Source organism: Somniosus microcephalus, chromosome 5, assembly GCF_052327205.1.
Source record: "Somniosus microcephalus isolate GS21.2 chromosome 5, FLI_Smic_1.0, whole genome shotgun sequence".
NCBI lineage: Eukaryota > Metazoa > Chordata > Chondrichthyes > Squaliformes > Somniosidae > Somniosus > Somniosus microcephalus.
In genome coordinates, this window is record NC_140991.1 from 296,515,801 (window position 1) to 296,531,347 (window position 15,547).

Here is a 15,547-nt window from a genome sequence, read left to right on the forward strand (position 1 = left end):
CTGACATCACCCCATAGCTCTAATTTTAAGATTATGCCCCCTTGTTCTGGGCTCCCCCACCAGAAGAAATAGTTTCTCTATCTACCCTATCAAACCCTTTAATCATCTTAAACACTTCAGTTAGATCACCCCTTAATCTTCTATACTGCAGGGAATACAAGCCTAGTCCATGCAACCTATCCCCATAATTTAACTCTTTTACCCTCGGTAAAATTCTGGTGAATCTGCGCTGCACCCCCTCCAAGGCCAATATATCCTGACAGGGTGGATGCTGGGAGGATGTTTCTCCTCGTGGGGGAATCTAGAACTAGGGGGCATAGTTTCAGAATAAGGGGTCACCCATTTAAGACGGAGATGAGGAGGAATTTCTTCTCTCAGAGGGTCATGAGTCTTTGGAATTCTCTACCCCAGAGAGCTGCGGAGGTGGGGTCATTGAATATATTCAAAGCTGAGATAGACAGATTTTTGAACTACAGGGGAGTCGAGGGTTATGGGGAACTGGCAGAAAAATGGAGTTGAGGCCAAGATCAGATCAGCCATGATCTTATTGAATGGTGGAGCAGGCTCGAGGGTCTGAATGGCCGACTCCTGCTCCTATTTCTTATGTTCTTATGTTCTTCCTGAGGTGCGGTGCCCAGAACTGACCGCAGTACTCTAAATGGGGTCTAACCAGACCTCTGTATAACTGCAACATAGCTTCTACCCCTTTGTATTCCAGCCCTCTTGAGTAAAGACCAACATTCCATTAGCCTTTTAAATTATTTTTTGTCCCTGTCCACTAGCTTTTAGTGATTTCTGTACTTGAACCCCTAAATCTCTCTGCTCCTCCACAGTTCCCAGCTTCTCCTCATTTACAAAATACTCTGATCTGTCTTTCTTAGGTCCACACTGTCCCACACTGACTTCCATCTGCGCCAGTTTTGCCGACTGACCTAATCTATTCGTTGCAACTTTCTGCTCCCATCAGGGTCGAGATATCGGTGTTCAGGTGAGTGATGGGTGCATGAGTGCAAAGGTAAGTGTGTTTGGTGTGTCTAAAGTGTGTAAAGAAGTTTAAATTACCTGTACTTACCTTTACAGCCTTCCTTCCTCTAGGTTTCGGGAGTCCATCATTCAGCCGGCACAGAAAGCAGAATGGCTGCGAACTGTCAAAAGTGACAGCCTTCAGCTTTCAGTGCTGGCGAGATTTCTAACTGAGTCTGTGTAGAAGGACTCAGGTTAGAAGTAAGACTGTCAGTGTTTGACAATTTCATGTGCTTTCATTTTTAGGAACAGTCTCTTATCTGGAACCTTGCCGAATGCTTTCTGGAAGTTCAGATAATTAACATCCATAGACACTCCCTTATCTACCACGTTAGTGACCTCCTCAAAAAATTCAACTAATTTAGTTAGACATGACTTACCCTTTCCAAATCCATGTTGGCTCTCTCTGTCCAAACGCTCAGTCACTCCTTTCCTAATAACAGGTTCTAGTGACTTCCCCTCAACTGACTTTAGACTTGTTGGTCTTATCTGCTGTCTCACTCTGTTGGCCTCTTGACACTTGATTGCCTCTTATTGATACAACCTCCTTAAATGTTACCAAAATAGCAATCAGTATGTAGACTCTTACCTGCCTAGTCTTGCAGGTTCAAGCCCTTGAATAGGCTTTACTTACTTCTCACTTTTCTTGTGCCATTTTCACTTCACATTATACTGTAGTCCAATGCTGAATTAATTTTCAGATAATTATTTTATTACATTCCATTTCTACAATTAGGACTTTTAGAAAAATGATTTACATTGTTATAATGATTGAAATTTTCTGAGTCAGTGGCAGCAATGAGATATCTCAACCCCGACTACGTATATCGGAAACGTGTGGTCAGTGTGTCCATGATTGTTCAATACGCACTGGCAGTGGACGAGCTAACTTTCTGCTGGTGTCGACTCAGAACATTCAGCACAATGTGTTATCTTATAGCTTTTGATATTTTCAGGTATTGCTTTTGCCAAAGTGCAGTAAATTCAGATCTCATTCTTTTATTCCAAACATTTTACATGTAAATCTTAATATAGTTTGATTTAAAGTGTGCATAATAGAAATCCAAATCACACAATAAGTACAAAATTGGAATCTGACATTACTCCGTTGTTTGTCAGGAATAGTTTGCTTTGTGAGGGTGGGATTGTCAGACTGACCCATTCTGGTGAGGGTGGGATTGTCAGACTGACCCATTCTGGTGAGGGTGGGATTGTCAGACTGACCCATTCTGGTGAAGGTGGGATCGTCAGACTGACCCATTCTGGTGAGGGTGGGATCGTCAGACTGACCCATCCTGGTGAGGGTGGGATCGTCAGACTGACCCATTCTGGTGAGGGTGGGATTGTCAGACTGACCCATTCTGGTGAGGGTGGGATTGTCAGACTGACCCATTCTGGTGAGGGTGGGATTGTCAGACTGACCCATTCTGGTGAAGGTGGGATTGTCAGACTGACCCATTCTGGTGAGGGTGGGATCGTCAGACTGACCCATTCTGGTGAGGGTGGGATTGTCAGACTGACCCATTCTGGTGAGGGTGGGATCGTCAGACTGACCCATTCTGGTGAGGGTGGGATTGTCAGACTGACCCATTCTGGTGAGGGTGGGATTGTCAGACTGACCCATTCTGGTGAGGGGGTGGTGATTGACGGGCCCACCCTTTCCTTCAGTGACAATGGGGCTGGAAATCCATGAGCCAGCAATACAGACACTTACCCTTGGATCGTACCTGCCAGGAGCCTCTGTTGCCGACGCTGGAGAACCTTCTGGGGTCTGGGGTGGTTCCCTAATTTGTCTACAAATGGTGGATGTCCACACCACTAGGGATGCTTCTCAGGCACCAACCAATTTTGAGGCCCTGGCAAGTCCAGTGGAGGAGTGGTGAGCTGAGCTGAGTTGAGCTGAGGGGGTGGGGGGGTGGGGGGTTTGGGTTGGAGGTCAGGTCCCCTCCTCAGAAGAAAATTCAAAGCCCTCTTTGTAAATTGCTAGGATTTTTTTCCTACCAGATCTTTGGAGGGCCAGATCCGCGATTGTGGAATGGGCCCCCAGTTGAGCCCCACTCCTGCCTTTCCGGGGAGGTATGCCTGGTCTCGGCAGTCATGTCTGCACCAACCATCTGCTGGATTCCAGTGAAGCCCCAAGGCAGGTGAACTCCGACATTCTGAGACCCCGGCCTTGCCCCCTCTTTACATCTGATGGCCATGTTTGGGGCGGGTGGAGGCTCTGTCCCCAACAGGCCATTCAGTTCCGCAGGAATCTACTGGAACGGCCACAGATTTTTGACCCTATATTTCAAGCCCTGTTTGAAGACGTATTTCGATATCTGAACAGTTATGGGAGTTGTTGAATTTGGTGCTGCTGCTGCTCATTTCTTTGCAAACGTTCACACAAGGGAAACATTTACTCACTAACCTGATTAAATGTTCCCTGAACTTTGTACCCACAAAAACATAAAAGAAGGGATTTAGACAGCAGTGGAAATAAGCAATGTTTCGACAAATGAAAAATGCATAAATCAGGTGTTTCCTTATGTCACAGGTTGAGAACGATGGGACTTGTTCGGACAATGACAGCAGGAAGATGACCACATTGTAAGGTGCCCAACACACAAAGAACACCATCACAATACAGAAGATAACTTTCACTGTTTTGTACTTCTTCCTCGCTTTGCACCTCATGACAGTGTTGAGAATTCTATAGTAAGAGAACACGATAACAGTAAAGGGGATTAAGAAGAACAAGATATTTTGTTGATAATAGCTTAACTGTAGCCATATTTGCTCACTCTCACTTGGATAGATACTGCCACAGGAGAGGCTTTGCTCCCCACTAACTACAATATCAGAGAAGATCAACTCGGGGATTGTTACTAAGATACTAATTCCCCAAACTATTACACAGGCTGCCACAGCATAGCAGGTCTTTCTGGTTCGGACCGCAGCCAGGGGATGAACCACCGCGAAGTATCGGTCGACAGTCATCAATGTCAGCAGCATGATCCCACTGTAGTAGCCGACGAAGAAAATCGAACTCATTATTTTGCACATGACGTTGCCAAAGACCCATCCAAATGTGTGATCCACAGTCCAGAACGGAAGCGAGAAGGCAAAAAGTAAATCGGAGGTGACCAGGTTCAGAATGAAGATGTCTGTTACACTTTTCAGCTTCTCGTATCTCACCAGCATCCACAAAACTAGAGAATTCCCAACCAGGCTAAAAATAAAGACTAGGCTGTACAAGACTGGCGTAAACGTGGCTCCAAATAAGTTAACATCAAAATTCTCACACAATTGAATGAATTCAGAGTAATCCACCGACGAGTTTGAATCGTAGTCATAATGTTCATATGTCAGATCCCAGGGGTGCTTGGTTGTGTTCAACACGGATGAATTTCCAGCTTGTAGTATATTGATCTGCATCATAGACTGTGGAGGAGAAATACATATCAATATCAAACGCACTTTTGGTAAAACAGTACAAGTAAAAATTCAGTTAAAGGTTATTTCCTTATATCCCCAGTACCTTGCTCCAGCGTTTGAAAAAGGCAGAAGGTGCACTGGTGGAGATATATGGCCTTTGTTATGCTCCAACTGTGTGATTTGGTTCTATGAAAGGGGAATCAGAAACTGTGCCATGTCATCATTATACAAATTAATGTTTCGGTCAAAATAGGTATTTGGCATTCTTAGAAACTCTGTTACATTTCTCACCACTTCCTCTCCTCATATTCAACACCAAGGACCAAAGTGGAGGTGCATTTTGGCTGCAATGTGCTGGAAGTCGTTTGTGAGTTGAATCTGAACTTAGAGCTGAACCTGCGAGAGAGCCTGCACCAAGGTTCAGCTGCCTAGGCCCTAAGCTCTAGAATTCCCTCCCTAAATCTCTCCACCTCTCCACTTCTCTTTCCTCCTTTAAGACACTCCTTAAAACCTACTTCTTCGACCAAGCTTTTGGTCACCTGTCCTAACATCTCCTTATATGGCTTGGTGTCAAATTTTTTTTTTTGGATAACGCACCTGTGAAGCGCCGTGGGACGTTTTATTACGTTAAAGGCACGATATAAATATAAGTTGTTGTTGTTGATGCTGCACTGGAGGCCTTGATGCATGAGGTGGAGAGAAGGAGGGAGATTCTGTATCTGCCTGGAGGCAGGAGGCCCTCAAGACATAAGGAAGTAGCGGAGGAAGTAGCGGAGGAGGCCAATGACAGGAGTATAGCTCCAAGAACATGAATGCAGTGCAGAAAGAAGTTTGATGACCTGACAAGAGCTGTCAAGGTGAGTTCAATCTTCAAATGGCATATCCTACCAACTGCACCACTAGCCTTATCAACTGCTCAATTCACAACACCCTCATCCCCCACCTACCAACAATCTCTATCAATCAGTACTGAACAGTTCAATTCATATGCTTTACCTCGCTCTCTCACACTTTGAATGGTTGCAAACCTCACCCCCACAACTCACAGCTCAGACACACAGGCAGCTATTCAACCATGACAGCCACATCACCCAAACATATTGCAGGACAATCACTAACACACTTCCCGCTTTCTTGTAGGAGAAGGTGGCTCATAATAGGAGGCAACAGCAAGAAGCTGGAGCAGCACGAGTGTGACTGCATGTTTTAACCCCTGTGGAGGAGGCAGTGCTGGCAATCATTGGGAGGGGCATCGCGGAGGCCATGGTCACAGGCAATGCTGAAGGGATCCATGATCTCTGCATTTCTAATCCTCCTTCTCTCTTCCCACTTCTTCCTCATCCCACAATCTCTTCCGACTCACGAGCTACGGATGGTGTAAGCACTTCTTTCTCTCTCCTTTCTGTTCACCACAACCTAATCCTTGTCCCTTTTTCATTTCAGGTCCCCAAGAAGTAGAAGCTCCTCAGTCAGGAGGAAGAAGATGAGAGCGATGATGCAGATGCACTGACAGCCACCAGGTCAGAGACTTGACACTTGACACTGCACGTATTTTAGAGGCTAGGATAGTGGAGGGATCTGCATGTGGTCTGACACCGGGCACAAGTGCGAAAGAGCCTGGACGGGAGAAAAAGAATGCCACAAGTGCCAGCTCGATAGAGGGTGAGGTTGCACACCAGTTCTGCTGCAGAGGAGCCAGCTGAGAATTTTGATGGGCCAGGCTACAGAAGAAGGCTGATGGACATACACAAATTACTTGGTGCACTGGGAAAACAGCCAGAAAGCTTGTCAAGGAGCATGGAGGAGTCCATCTCCAACTAGGCACTTGGCTTTGTCCAGAGATTGGAGTCCATCCTTTCCAATGTGAAGAGGGTGGTCACCTTGATCAGCACACCTGTGGAACCCACCACGAAGCAGCATCTGATGACCAAGGTCACAGCTTCCATTGCAGCACCAACATATATAATTCAGGTTATCATTGCATACAGTTGACGATTACAAACTTCTACATTTAATTCTTACACATGATTATAAATCCATCACTGATGATTATAAGATATTAATGATAAGATATCAAAACAAGTATTCTAAAAATCACCTAATTCATGATAATCTGACAGCCCCTTTGCCTCTTATCTCAGTCCTTCGATTTCATTAATTTCGTTAGCCTTGGGTCCCACAATCAGGCTGCGGTCTTGTTCTGCTAGGAAAGTTGCTGACTGCAGCTTTAGTTGGGCCAAGCAAGGCCCAGCGCCTTGGTTTCTTCCATTTTAAATCTAATCGGGTCCACCCAGGGCATATTACACTAGTTTAAAAGCATGATTGTTCAAGAATGGCCGTACATCGTGTAACCATTACATAATACAAACTTGAACCTATAACTACTAATACTTATTTCATTCAATCTATGCTAGTTAGTAGGGAGAATCCACAATGGAGACTTCCCAGGATTCTCACAAGGGGAAGTCTAAGGTTTCCTTGTGGGCCCCGGAGAAGCATAGGAACAGGAGTAGGCTATTCAACCCCTCGAGACTGTACCACTATTCAATTCAATTATGGATGATCTGCACCTCAACTCCATTCACCTGCCTTTGATCCATATCCCTTACCTAACAAAAATCTGTCAATTTTGCCTTGCCTTGAAGGATATACTTGCATTGGAGGCAGTTCAGAGACGATTCACTCGGTTAATTCCAGAGATGAAGGGTTTGACTTATGAGGAAAGGTTGAGCAGGCTGGGCCTCTACTCATTGGAATTTAGAAGAATGAGAGGTGATCTTATTGAAACATATAAGATACTGAGGGGGCTCGACAAGGTAGATGCAGAGAGGATGTTTCCCCTCATGGGGAAATCAAGAACTCGGGGGCACAGTCTCAGAATAAAGGGTCGCCCTTTTAGAACTCAGATGAGCAGGAACTTCTTCTCTCAGAGGGTCATAAATTTGTGGAATTCTCTGCCCCAGAGAGCTGTGGAGGCTGGGTCATTAAGTACATTTAAAGTGGAGATAGACACATTTTTGCAAGATAAGAGTGAAGGGTTATGGGGAGCGGGCGGGGAAGTGGCTTTGAGCCCTGGATCAGCCATGATCTTATTGAATGGCTGAGCAGGCTCGAGGGGCCAAATGGCCTATTCCTGCTCATATTTCTTATGTTCTTATGTTATGAAAATTTCAATTGACCCAGCATCCACAGCCTTTTGAGGGAGAGGGTTCCAGATTTCCACTACCCTTTGTGTGAAGAAGTACTCCCTGATTTCACTCCTGAATGGCCGAGCTCTAATTTTAAAGTTGTGACCCCTTGTTCTGGATTTACCCCCATCACAGGAAATGGCTTGTCTTAATCTGCCCTAGTGAATCTTTTTATCATTTCACACATGTCAATTAAATCACCCTTCAATCTTCTAAACGCAAGGGAATTACAAGCCAAGATTATGCACCCTGTCCTCATAACTTAACCCTTTAAGTCCTGGTATCATTCTGGTGAAACTGTACTGGAATCCCTCCAAGGCCAATATATCTTAAGAAAGTTTTGGTGCCCAGAATTGAATGCAGAACTCTCCAGTTGGGGTCTGACCAAGGCTCTAAACAACTGAAGCATTACTTCCTCACTTTTACCAACTGCCTTCTGGAAGTCCGTATAGACAACATCCATAGACACTCCCCTATCCACCATATTAGAGACCTCTTCAAAAAATGTTAACTAGATTAGTCAGACATAACCTGCCCTTCACAAATCCATGCTAACTCTCTTTGATCAGCTCATACTTGTCCAAGTGCTCAGTCACCCTGTCCCTAATGATAGATTCCAGTAACTTCCCCACAACTGACGTTAAACTGACCAGTCTGTAGCTTCCTGGTTTCTCCCTCCCTCCTATTTTAAATAATGGAGTGACATTTGCAATTTTCTTACCCAAAGGCACAATTCCCGAAACCAGAGAACTTTGGTAAATTACGACAAATGCATACACAATTTCCCCACCTGTTTCTTTGATTACTCTAGGGGTGGAAACCATCAGGTCCTGGAGATTTGTTTATCTTAAATCCCATTATTTTCTCCATTACCATTTTCTTACTTACATGGAATCTACCGCTTGACTTCATTTTAGGTTCCCTTGTACTGCTGGTATTTTGCCCTCTTTCTCTACCTACAGGTAGCAACTACATCGTACCTGTTGGACAGGACCAGTTTATGAGGTTCCTCCTTTCTTGTCTCCATTAGGTTCCCTGTATCTCTCTATGTGGTGCGACTGTGTTCTGGAATAAACTATCCAGATATTCCTCCCCCCCCCCCCCCCATTATGTGCCGGAGTGTCTCTAACTTGCACTCTAGCTCAACGACACTGAGCCAGAGTGACTAAAGATTCAAGCCTAGAAATTCAAGAATGCCCAAAAATGGGTGTGCAGGGGGTGCGAGGATCATTCTCCATGCCTGAATAGATAGGCCCAAGACACGCGTGATATTGAGCTTTGGGCCTCTCTATCATCATGCTGGCGAAATGTGGGCATCCAGTAGGCGTCCCCAGGCACCTAGCCTGCGAAGAATATTGGTTGGCACTGATCATGGAGGCCAGAGGCTGGGGTCAGGAGGGTCGAGGTTGCGATGGGTGGGGGCAGGGGGAAGATGTTGGCTGCAGCGGCCTGTGTTCGTTCGTTCGTTTCTTACTAAATTTTGACTATCAGATGGATTTAATTTGATTTCATTTATGTACTTTTTATGGTCAGTTTAGTTTAATTGGCCTATTTCACTCTCCTATTGGCATCAGCTGTTATTTATTTAATTTTTATTACTTACTTAAAGTTAGGTTTTTGCCCTTGCCTCTTTATTAATTTCAATTTTTAAGTTTAGTGGTTCCTTAATGTACCAAATAATTAAGTATTAAAAGAGTAAATAATTGAACATTTGAGCTTTTGATCCTTGCTTAATTTACTTCCCACTCTGCTCTGTGCTCACAGGTACACATCCTATAAATACCTTTCAGACACAAATCAGTTTCAACTGGTCAATCATCTGCCCAGCCACACAGTATATAATTAACACTTGGCCAGTGATCTGCTTGCAGTTGACTGACAATTACTTGGCTCCTGCTCAGAGTGGGCAAGTCCCCCACTACATTTCAACTGTCCCCTCCCTCCAAGGGTTTCTTCTAGACCGGGTTGGGTTGGGTTTAAAGCTCCCCCTTGGGCTTTCTGCTTGGAATTGACACCTCTGTGCTGATCTGGATATATATTGGAACAGTAAATGGTATGATAAAGGCTAATCTGGTGTATTACAGGGAGTAGACAAATGCTATACAAGTTCAAACTAGTAAAAGGTAACTTTAGGACTAACCTCGAGATTCTTCTTCACACAGGGAGTGATCAAAACTTGATGGATGACTTAAGATGGGCCGATTGCCTTCCTCATCTGCAAGTATTATGATCTTTTGAGAGCTGTTGGGAACTGAGAGAATGCACTGTGCAGATAGATCACTGTCAGCTAATTTAGACATGAATCATCATGTGCAATATGACTGGAGCAGCATGAGTGATGTTCATTTTGGGAAACTCAAATGGAGAAGTGTGTTGAGTAATAGTTACATTTTAGAGAAGCTCAAAATGGAGCCACAGCACTTATGCAGTTTCTGAACAGTCAGTTTTCCTCTCCTAACTCTGGCGACGACTGGCCTCATAGTAGCACTTCCTAAAGTTATAGAAACCTAGAAAAATAGGAGCAGGAGTAGGCCATTCGGCCCTTTGAGCCTGCTCTGCCATTCAATATGATCATGGCTGATCCTCTATCTCAATACCATATTCCCGCTCTCTCCCCATACCCCTTGATGCCTTTTGTGTCTAGAAATCTATCTATCTCCTTCTTAAATATATTCAGTAACTTGGCCTCCACAGCCTTCTGTGGTAGAGAATTCCACAGGTTCACCACCCTCTGAGTGAAGAAATTTCCCTTCATCTCAGTCCTAAATATCCTACCCTGTATCCTGAGACTGTGACCCCTCATTCTAGACCCCCCCAGCCAGGGAAAACATCCTCCCTGCATCCAGTCTGTCTAGCCCTGTCAGAATGTTATACGTTTCAATGAGATCCCCTCTCATTCTTCAAAAGCAGGTTAATCCTGAAATTATCCATCACCTTGAAAGTCCTGGTTCCATCTACAAATGGCAGAATAATTTTCAATCTAGCTGCCCACTAATGATCTCCTTGCCCATGTTACAGAAACTCTGCTCGTTAACACTTTGCTGATTCATTTAGTATTGCATTGGACATCCTAAAAATCTTTGAAAGGGTCTGATACTGTAGGACTTCTTAACCAGTTACATTGATTGGTCTTCCACTTGAGCTATGTTCATAGCTATCTGGTTTCCTATCGAGGGGAAGAGTTCCTTTATGCACAACATGAAAAAACATTTACGGTTTCACTCCATATGGTATTCACTCCATATGGAGGGATCCTTCCCCTAAATCACTCTATCTGTACTGTAGTTGACCACTTGATCTCTGACTCTTCTAGTTGCCCATTACCCTGTCCTCCCACCTTCTGAATTCATCACTCAGCCCTATATAATTTTTTATGATGATTTCAGACTACATTCATCAACCTTTTTCGGATGGCACATCTTCAGTACATATCACCGCTCACTTTATATCAGGGAGCGTGTCATGCAAGTCTGTGCCCGCTATCCTGGCAGCAGTCATGAGTCTTTCATTCTGTGCCCCCTTTATTCCAGCCAGGCTGCCAAGTTACAAGCTGGCTATTGGGCGACAAGGATTATCCCCTCTGGACATGGCTCATGATTCCAGAGCAGAGGTCACCTACAACGAGAGCCGTGCTGCCGCAAGGAACGTTTAATCGAGCAACTAATCGCGTACTCAAGCACTGCTTCCACTGCCTGGAGTGTCCCAGTGGATCATTACAGTGCACTGCTGAGTGAGTATCCAGATATGTTGATGTCTGCTGCATGCTGCACAACTTTACCAGAATGAGGGACCAGCCCTTACCACCACCTGGGAACCAACAAGTACAGGACAAGGAGGAGGAGGAAGAGGAGGAAGAGGAGAGGCGGCAACCACCAGAGTCCCTATCTGCCCAAACTCTCTGAGACTAGCGCATTGAGGATTGTTCAACTAAATCAGCCTCCCATTCCCCCTTCACCAACAGTCCCACACTCTTATAACCATCAACCAATTGCCTTCCTTCAGTCCAAACTTATAGGCCTTGCCCTCACTTCATTACAAAGGCAAACACCAAATCCACAACAAAGAACAATTTGATCACACAAATTATGTCAACTTTGACAAAGATGTAACTAATCAACCTTGTGCAAGTTCTTAGTGCCTGCCTTGTACGTTAGTTTTCCTATCCTGGTGCTCCTACGGATTGCTTTCCCAGTGGTTACAGCTTGGGAGGTTAAAGGCTGCTGAGTTTTCATTGAGGACACTTCAGACAGCCTCGAAGCACGACCTCGAACAGTTCTGGGCCTAGAAACCCCCCTGGTTGCAGCAGTCTGGGCCAGCTGGCTGTGTGGCACTTACAAGGGCACTGGCAGAGAGGCTGCAGTGTGAGCAGAAATCCTGTCATCCTGAGGGAGGACAGCAGGGGCCTATTCCATGGAGCCAATACCACTCTTCTGGGGTGGTGCGTCAGCACTCTGAGAGCTCTGCTAGAGAACAGAGTGCTAGACTGATGTGATACTCCATTCAACACTGGCCCTCAAAGCCAAGACGGTAGCCATCTGAGCTTCCGTGCCAGCAGTCTGAGCTGCCATACTAGCCCTATGAGCTTCAATGGCAGCAGTTTGTCATAAGACACTCCATCATGGTGGGTTCCACTGCAGTGTTGATGGAGCTGATCACTCGTTCGACTTTGGAAAGAATGGACTTCATGCTTTGCATAAAGCCTTTAGACAAGTTGGAGGTGGACTCCTCCCTGCTCCGCAACATAGTGTGCAAGCTCTCTGGCAGGCTGCCCAGAGCACCTAGCATTTCCTGATATAAGACCATTAGCCTTCTTTGGTAGCCTGGGTCCTCAAAGTCAACATTTGAGTCCTCTGCAGTGGAAATAGTGTGCAACCTCACCCTCTGGCGACCCGGCACCTGTGGCGTCCTATCCCTGTGCCCTATCTCCTGCGTACTTGTGCCCGGTGAGTCACCACGTGTAGACACCTCCTCTAATCAAGCCTCTAAAGTCCGTCTGGTATTGGTATCTGAGCTGGTGCTCGTGACAGTCAGATCAAGTACCGGTTCATCTTCAGGAACACTGCGCTCCTCTTCCTCCACTGGCTGAGGGGCATCGACATTCTTAGCAGCTGAAGTTAACGAGAGGGACAAGGGTTAGCTTGTGGTGTGAGAGAGAGAGCAGAAAGAAAGAAGTGGCTGTTGAAAGCATTTGCAGGCTGCCATGCGGAGTTTGTGGGGTGAGGGAGGTCAGTATAGACAAAGAGGATTAAGTATAATGAAACCCTACGCATTGTCGCTTCCAGCATCGCCAGTGGTCATGCCCTCCACTCTGCCCCTTCCCACAATGGCTAGGACGCTCTCTTCAAGGGGCGAGAGAGTGTGCAGGCGGGCTCTTCATCCTCCGGTGGCAGCCTGCTGCCTAATGTTGTGTGCCACCTTCTCCTCCAAAAAAAAGGGAAGTGTGTTAGTGGGAGTCCCTGTGAGGTGTTCGGAGAATGTGGCTGTCATGGCGGACTAGCTGACTGTATGTGTGAAACGTAAGCTGTGGGTAAGTGAGGATTGTAATAGTAGTGAGTGTGTGAACATGAGGAGCAGGAAGTTTAATGAAGTGTGGTTACTTACTGTAGGAGTGTGCAGGGTAATGGGGGAGGGCAGTGTTGTGAGTAATGTGGTGGTGAGTGGTGCATCTGTGATTGGAGAGTATGAGTAGTCTTCTTACCTCAACAACTCTTGTTTGATCATTGATTTTTTTTTCCAGTATTGCAGCCATGTTCTTGGTGAAATGCTCCTGGCATCGATGGACTCAGAAGTCTCTTCCCACTGCCTGTTGAGTAGATACTAAGGGGAAAAAGGGAATGTCCCTCCTCCCCTCCACTGCCTGCACCAAGGTCTCCAGTTCAGCATCGGAGAACCTTGGTGTCCACTTGCTCCCTCCTTCAGCCATTGGCTCCTCCAAGCTATTCTTTGTCCTGTGCAGCCAGAATGCACCTCCCCTTTAAGAGGTGCCTTTAAGTAACAGCATGGACTTCCAATACGGTCCCCCTCCCCGATAGGCATGAAGCCAATGAATAGCGTGGGTAGCGCTGGCTGCACGCGTGGGTGATTTTAATTAGCAGGTAGCACGAGTATTGCACACTGCCTGCATTGACAGTAACTGGTACCACGGAAAAGAACACAACCCAATTTCTAGGCATTGTTCAACTGTTTTATTGAAGAAATTACAGCACAGAAGGAGGTCATTCGCTCCCTGTACTTGTATCTGTGTTAACTCTTCGACTGGAGCTGTCCGCCTTTATGATCAGCTCATCATGGAACTGGATGGGGATCGCGTCGACTGTTTCCTGCGGCTGTTGAATTTTCATTTCAACAGCCACAGGAAGCACCCAACAGTTTGTGGCTAGATGTATGTAAACAAGGAAAAAATGATATTTATCATGTCGTTTATAGAATTTTTTTTGAAATTCTGCTGGTACAGCACAGTTTCCTTTACCAGCCCATATGTAACAGATGACTGGGGTTCCTAGGGTTTCTGCATTGGTTTACACACATGAGGGTTGGTCGGAGCAATTTGTTTATATTTCTGTGTATTTTGTCTTGTTTTTTTCCTGTTTACCTCTTAGGTGCTCACCAATTTTTTGGGACATTTATTGACCCGCAGTCATTTTCGTCCCAAACAACCAATTACTGACATGAGGACCATAAGAACATATGAAGATAAGAAATAGGTGCCTTGCACTTCTGATCACAAAAAGGTAAAAAAAATAAGGGTTTTTGCATGCGTGGGGTACGGATCTAATTTCCCCAAAACAGGCCTCTGGATTACTAGTCCAGTAACATAACCACTGCACCACAGTGCCATATGTGTGAGGGCATACGTCGGATGAGCATAGGATTGGCTCAGCCACGAAGTCTTCCATGGTCCTGCAGCCTGCCAACACCAACTGTCTGGGTTAGCACATAAGGAATAGCTAATGTAACCCCTTCACGGTTCTCTAGATATATGTGAGATGTGGTCTCTGTTGTAGACAGTATTCTATAGACCAGTAAGGAGATCACTACTACAATGGCTTAATTCTAATTATCTTACTTTATAGTTTTAACATCAGACAGTATAAGAAGATTACGGGTCAATGACCTAAATTAGACATTTGCATACATTAGAATGAATCTAGACATAATAAACATACATTCTCCATTTACATGGATTCAAAGAAGAATCTGTCCCTGTGTCCAAATTCGAGTGCACTCTTTCATTGGCGCGCTTAAGTTGGAACTCATGGTATGTATAATGTCTGCAAGACTTACGACTCCGAACCCCTTCGTTGAATTCTCTTCACGATCACTGAATCCCACTTTGAGTTCTGGATGCAGAGCTACTAATACGAAGGGCAGCGGCCGAGTTTGGAAGCCCGGGACGGGATGCGGCAGCCATTTGCCTCCTGAGCCCTCTTTTCAGAGCTCCTGCCCTCTTTTCTTCCAGTCGCTCCTTTTTCCCGCTCGAAACCCCCGACTCCACCCCTTCCTCCTGGGGTTTCTGCCTGGAGACTGTGCAGCCTCACTGTCTGCAACAGTTGATACTGGTGCAGAATTATGGAAAGTATGCTCTTAGTCACATTGTGTCCTTAAAAGTTCTTGCCGTACCTTCACATGGGCAACTTTAACCCAGGGATTTATAACAATGATAATACAGTGTCTAAGTTAAAGATTGATAACCATACTTAGCGTACATAACATTTCCAGTGGGTATTACACTCCCCCCTACCAAATATAGGCATGTCCCCATGACTAATGAACTTTACACATAAGTGGTTGCATGCTTCCCAACCATGTATAAAGGGAGGTAACATATCGAACCGTAGGGGCTATCATTACACTTGGCACTCCTAGTGTACTGTATGTCAATCTTTCAGGAACCTTCTTAACTCGCTGTGAGCTCCTTA

At 45.4% G+C, this 15,547-nt stretch overlaps 1 protein-coding gene across 1 annotated transcript; it reads right to left on the reverse strand.

The window, feature by feature from the left end:
- Nucleotides 1-1,713: 1,713 nt before the first annotated feature.
- On the reverse strand, nucleotides 1,714-9,917 carry LOC147117828 (chemokine XC receptor 1-like). Its single transcript, XM_085989180.1, has 2 exons — nucleotides 9,769-9,917; nucleotides 1,714-4,446 (listed from the first exon to the last, which is right to left on the reverse strand). The coding sequence occupies exon 2, from the start codon at nucleotides 4,441-4,443 to the stop codon at nucleotides 3,307-3,309; it is 1,137 nt and encodes a 378-aa protein (XP_085845306.1). The 5' UTR covers nucleotides 4,444-4,446; nucleotides 9,769-9,917; the 3' UTR covers nucleotides 1,714-3,306.
- Between the last annotated feature and the right edge of the window lie 5,630 nt (nucleotides 9,918-15,547).

Bases quoted from the DNA above. Each gene is read 5' to 3' on its own strand.
- LOC147117828 (XM_085989180.1), bottom strand. From the start codon at position 4,443: ATGATGCAGATCAATATACTACAAGCTGGAAATTCATCCGTGTTGAAC.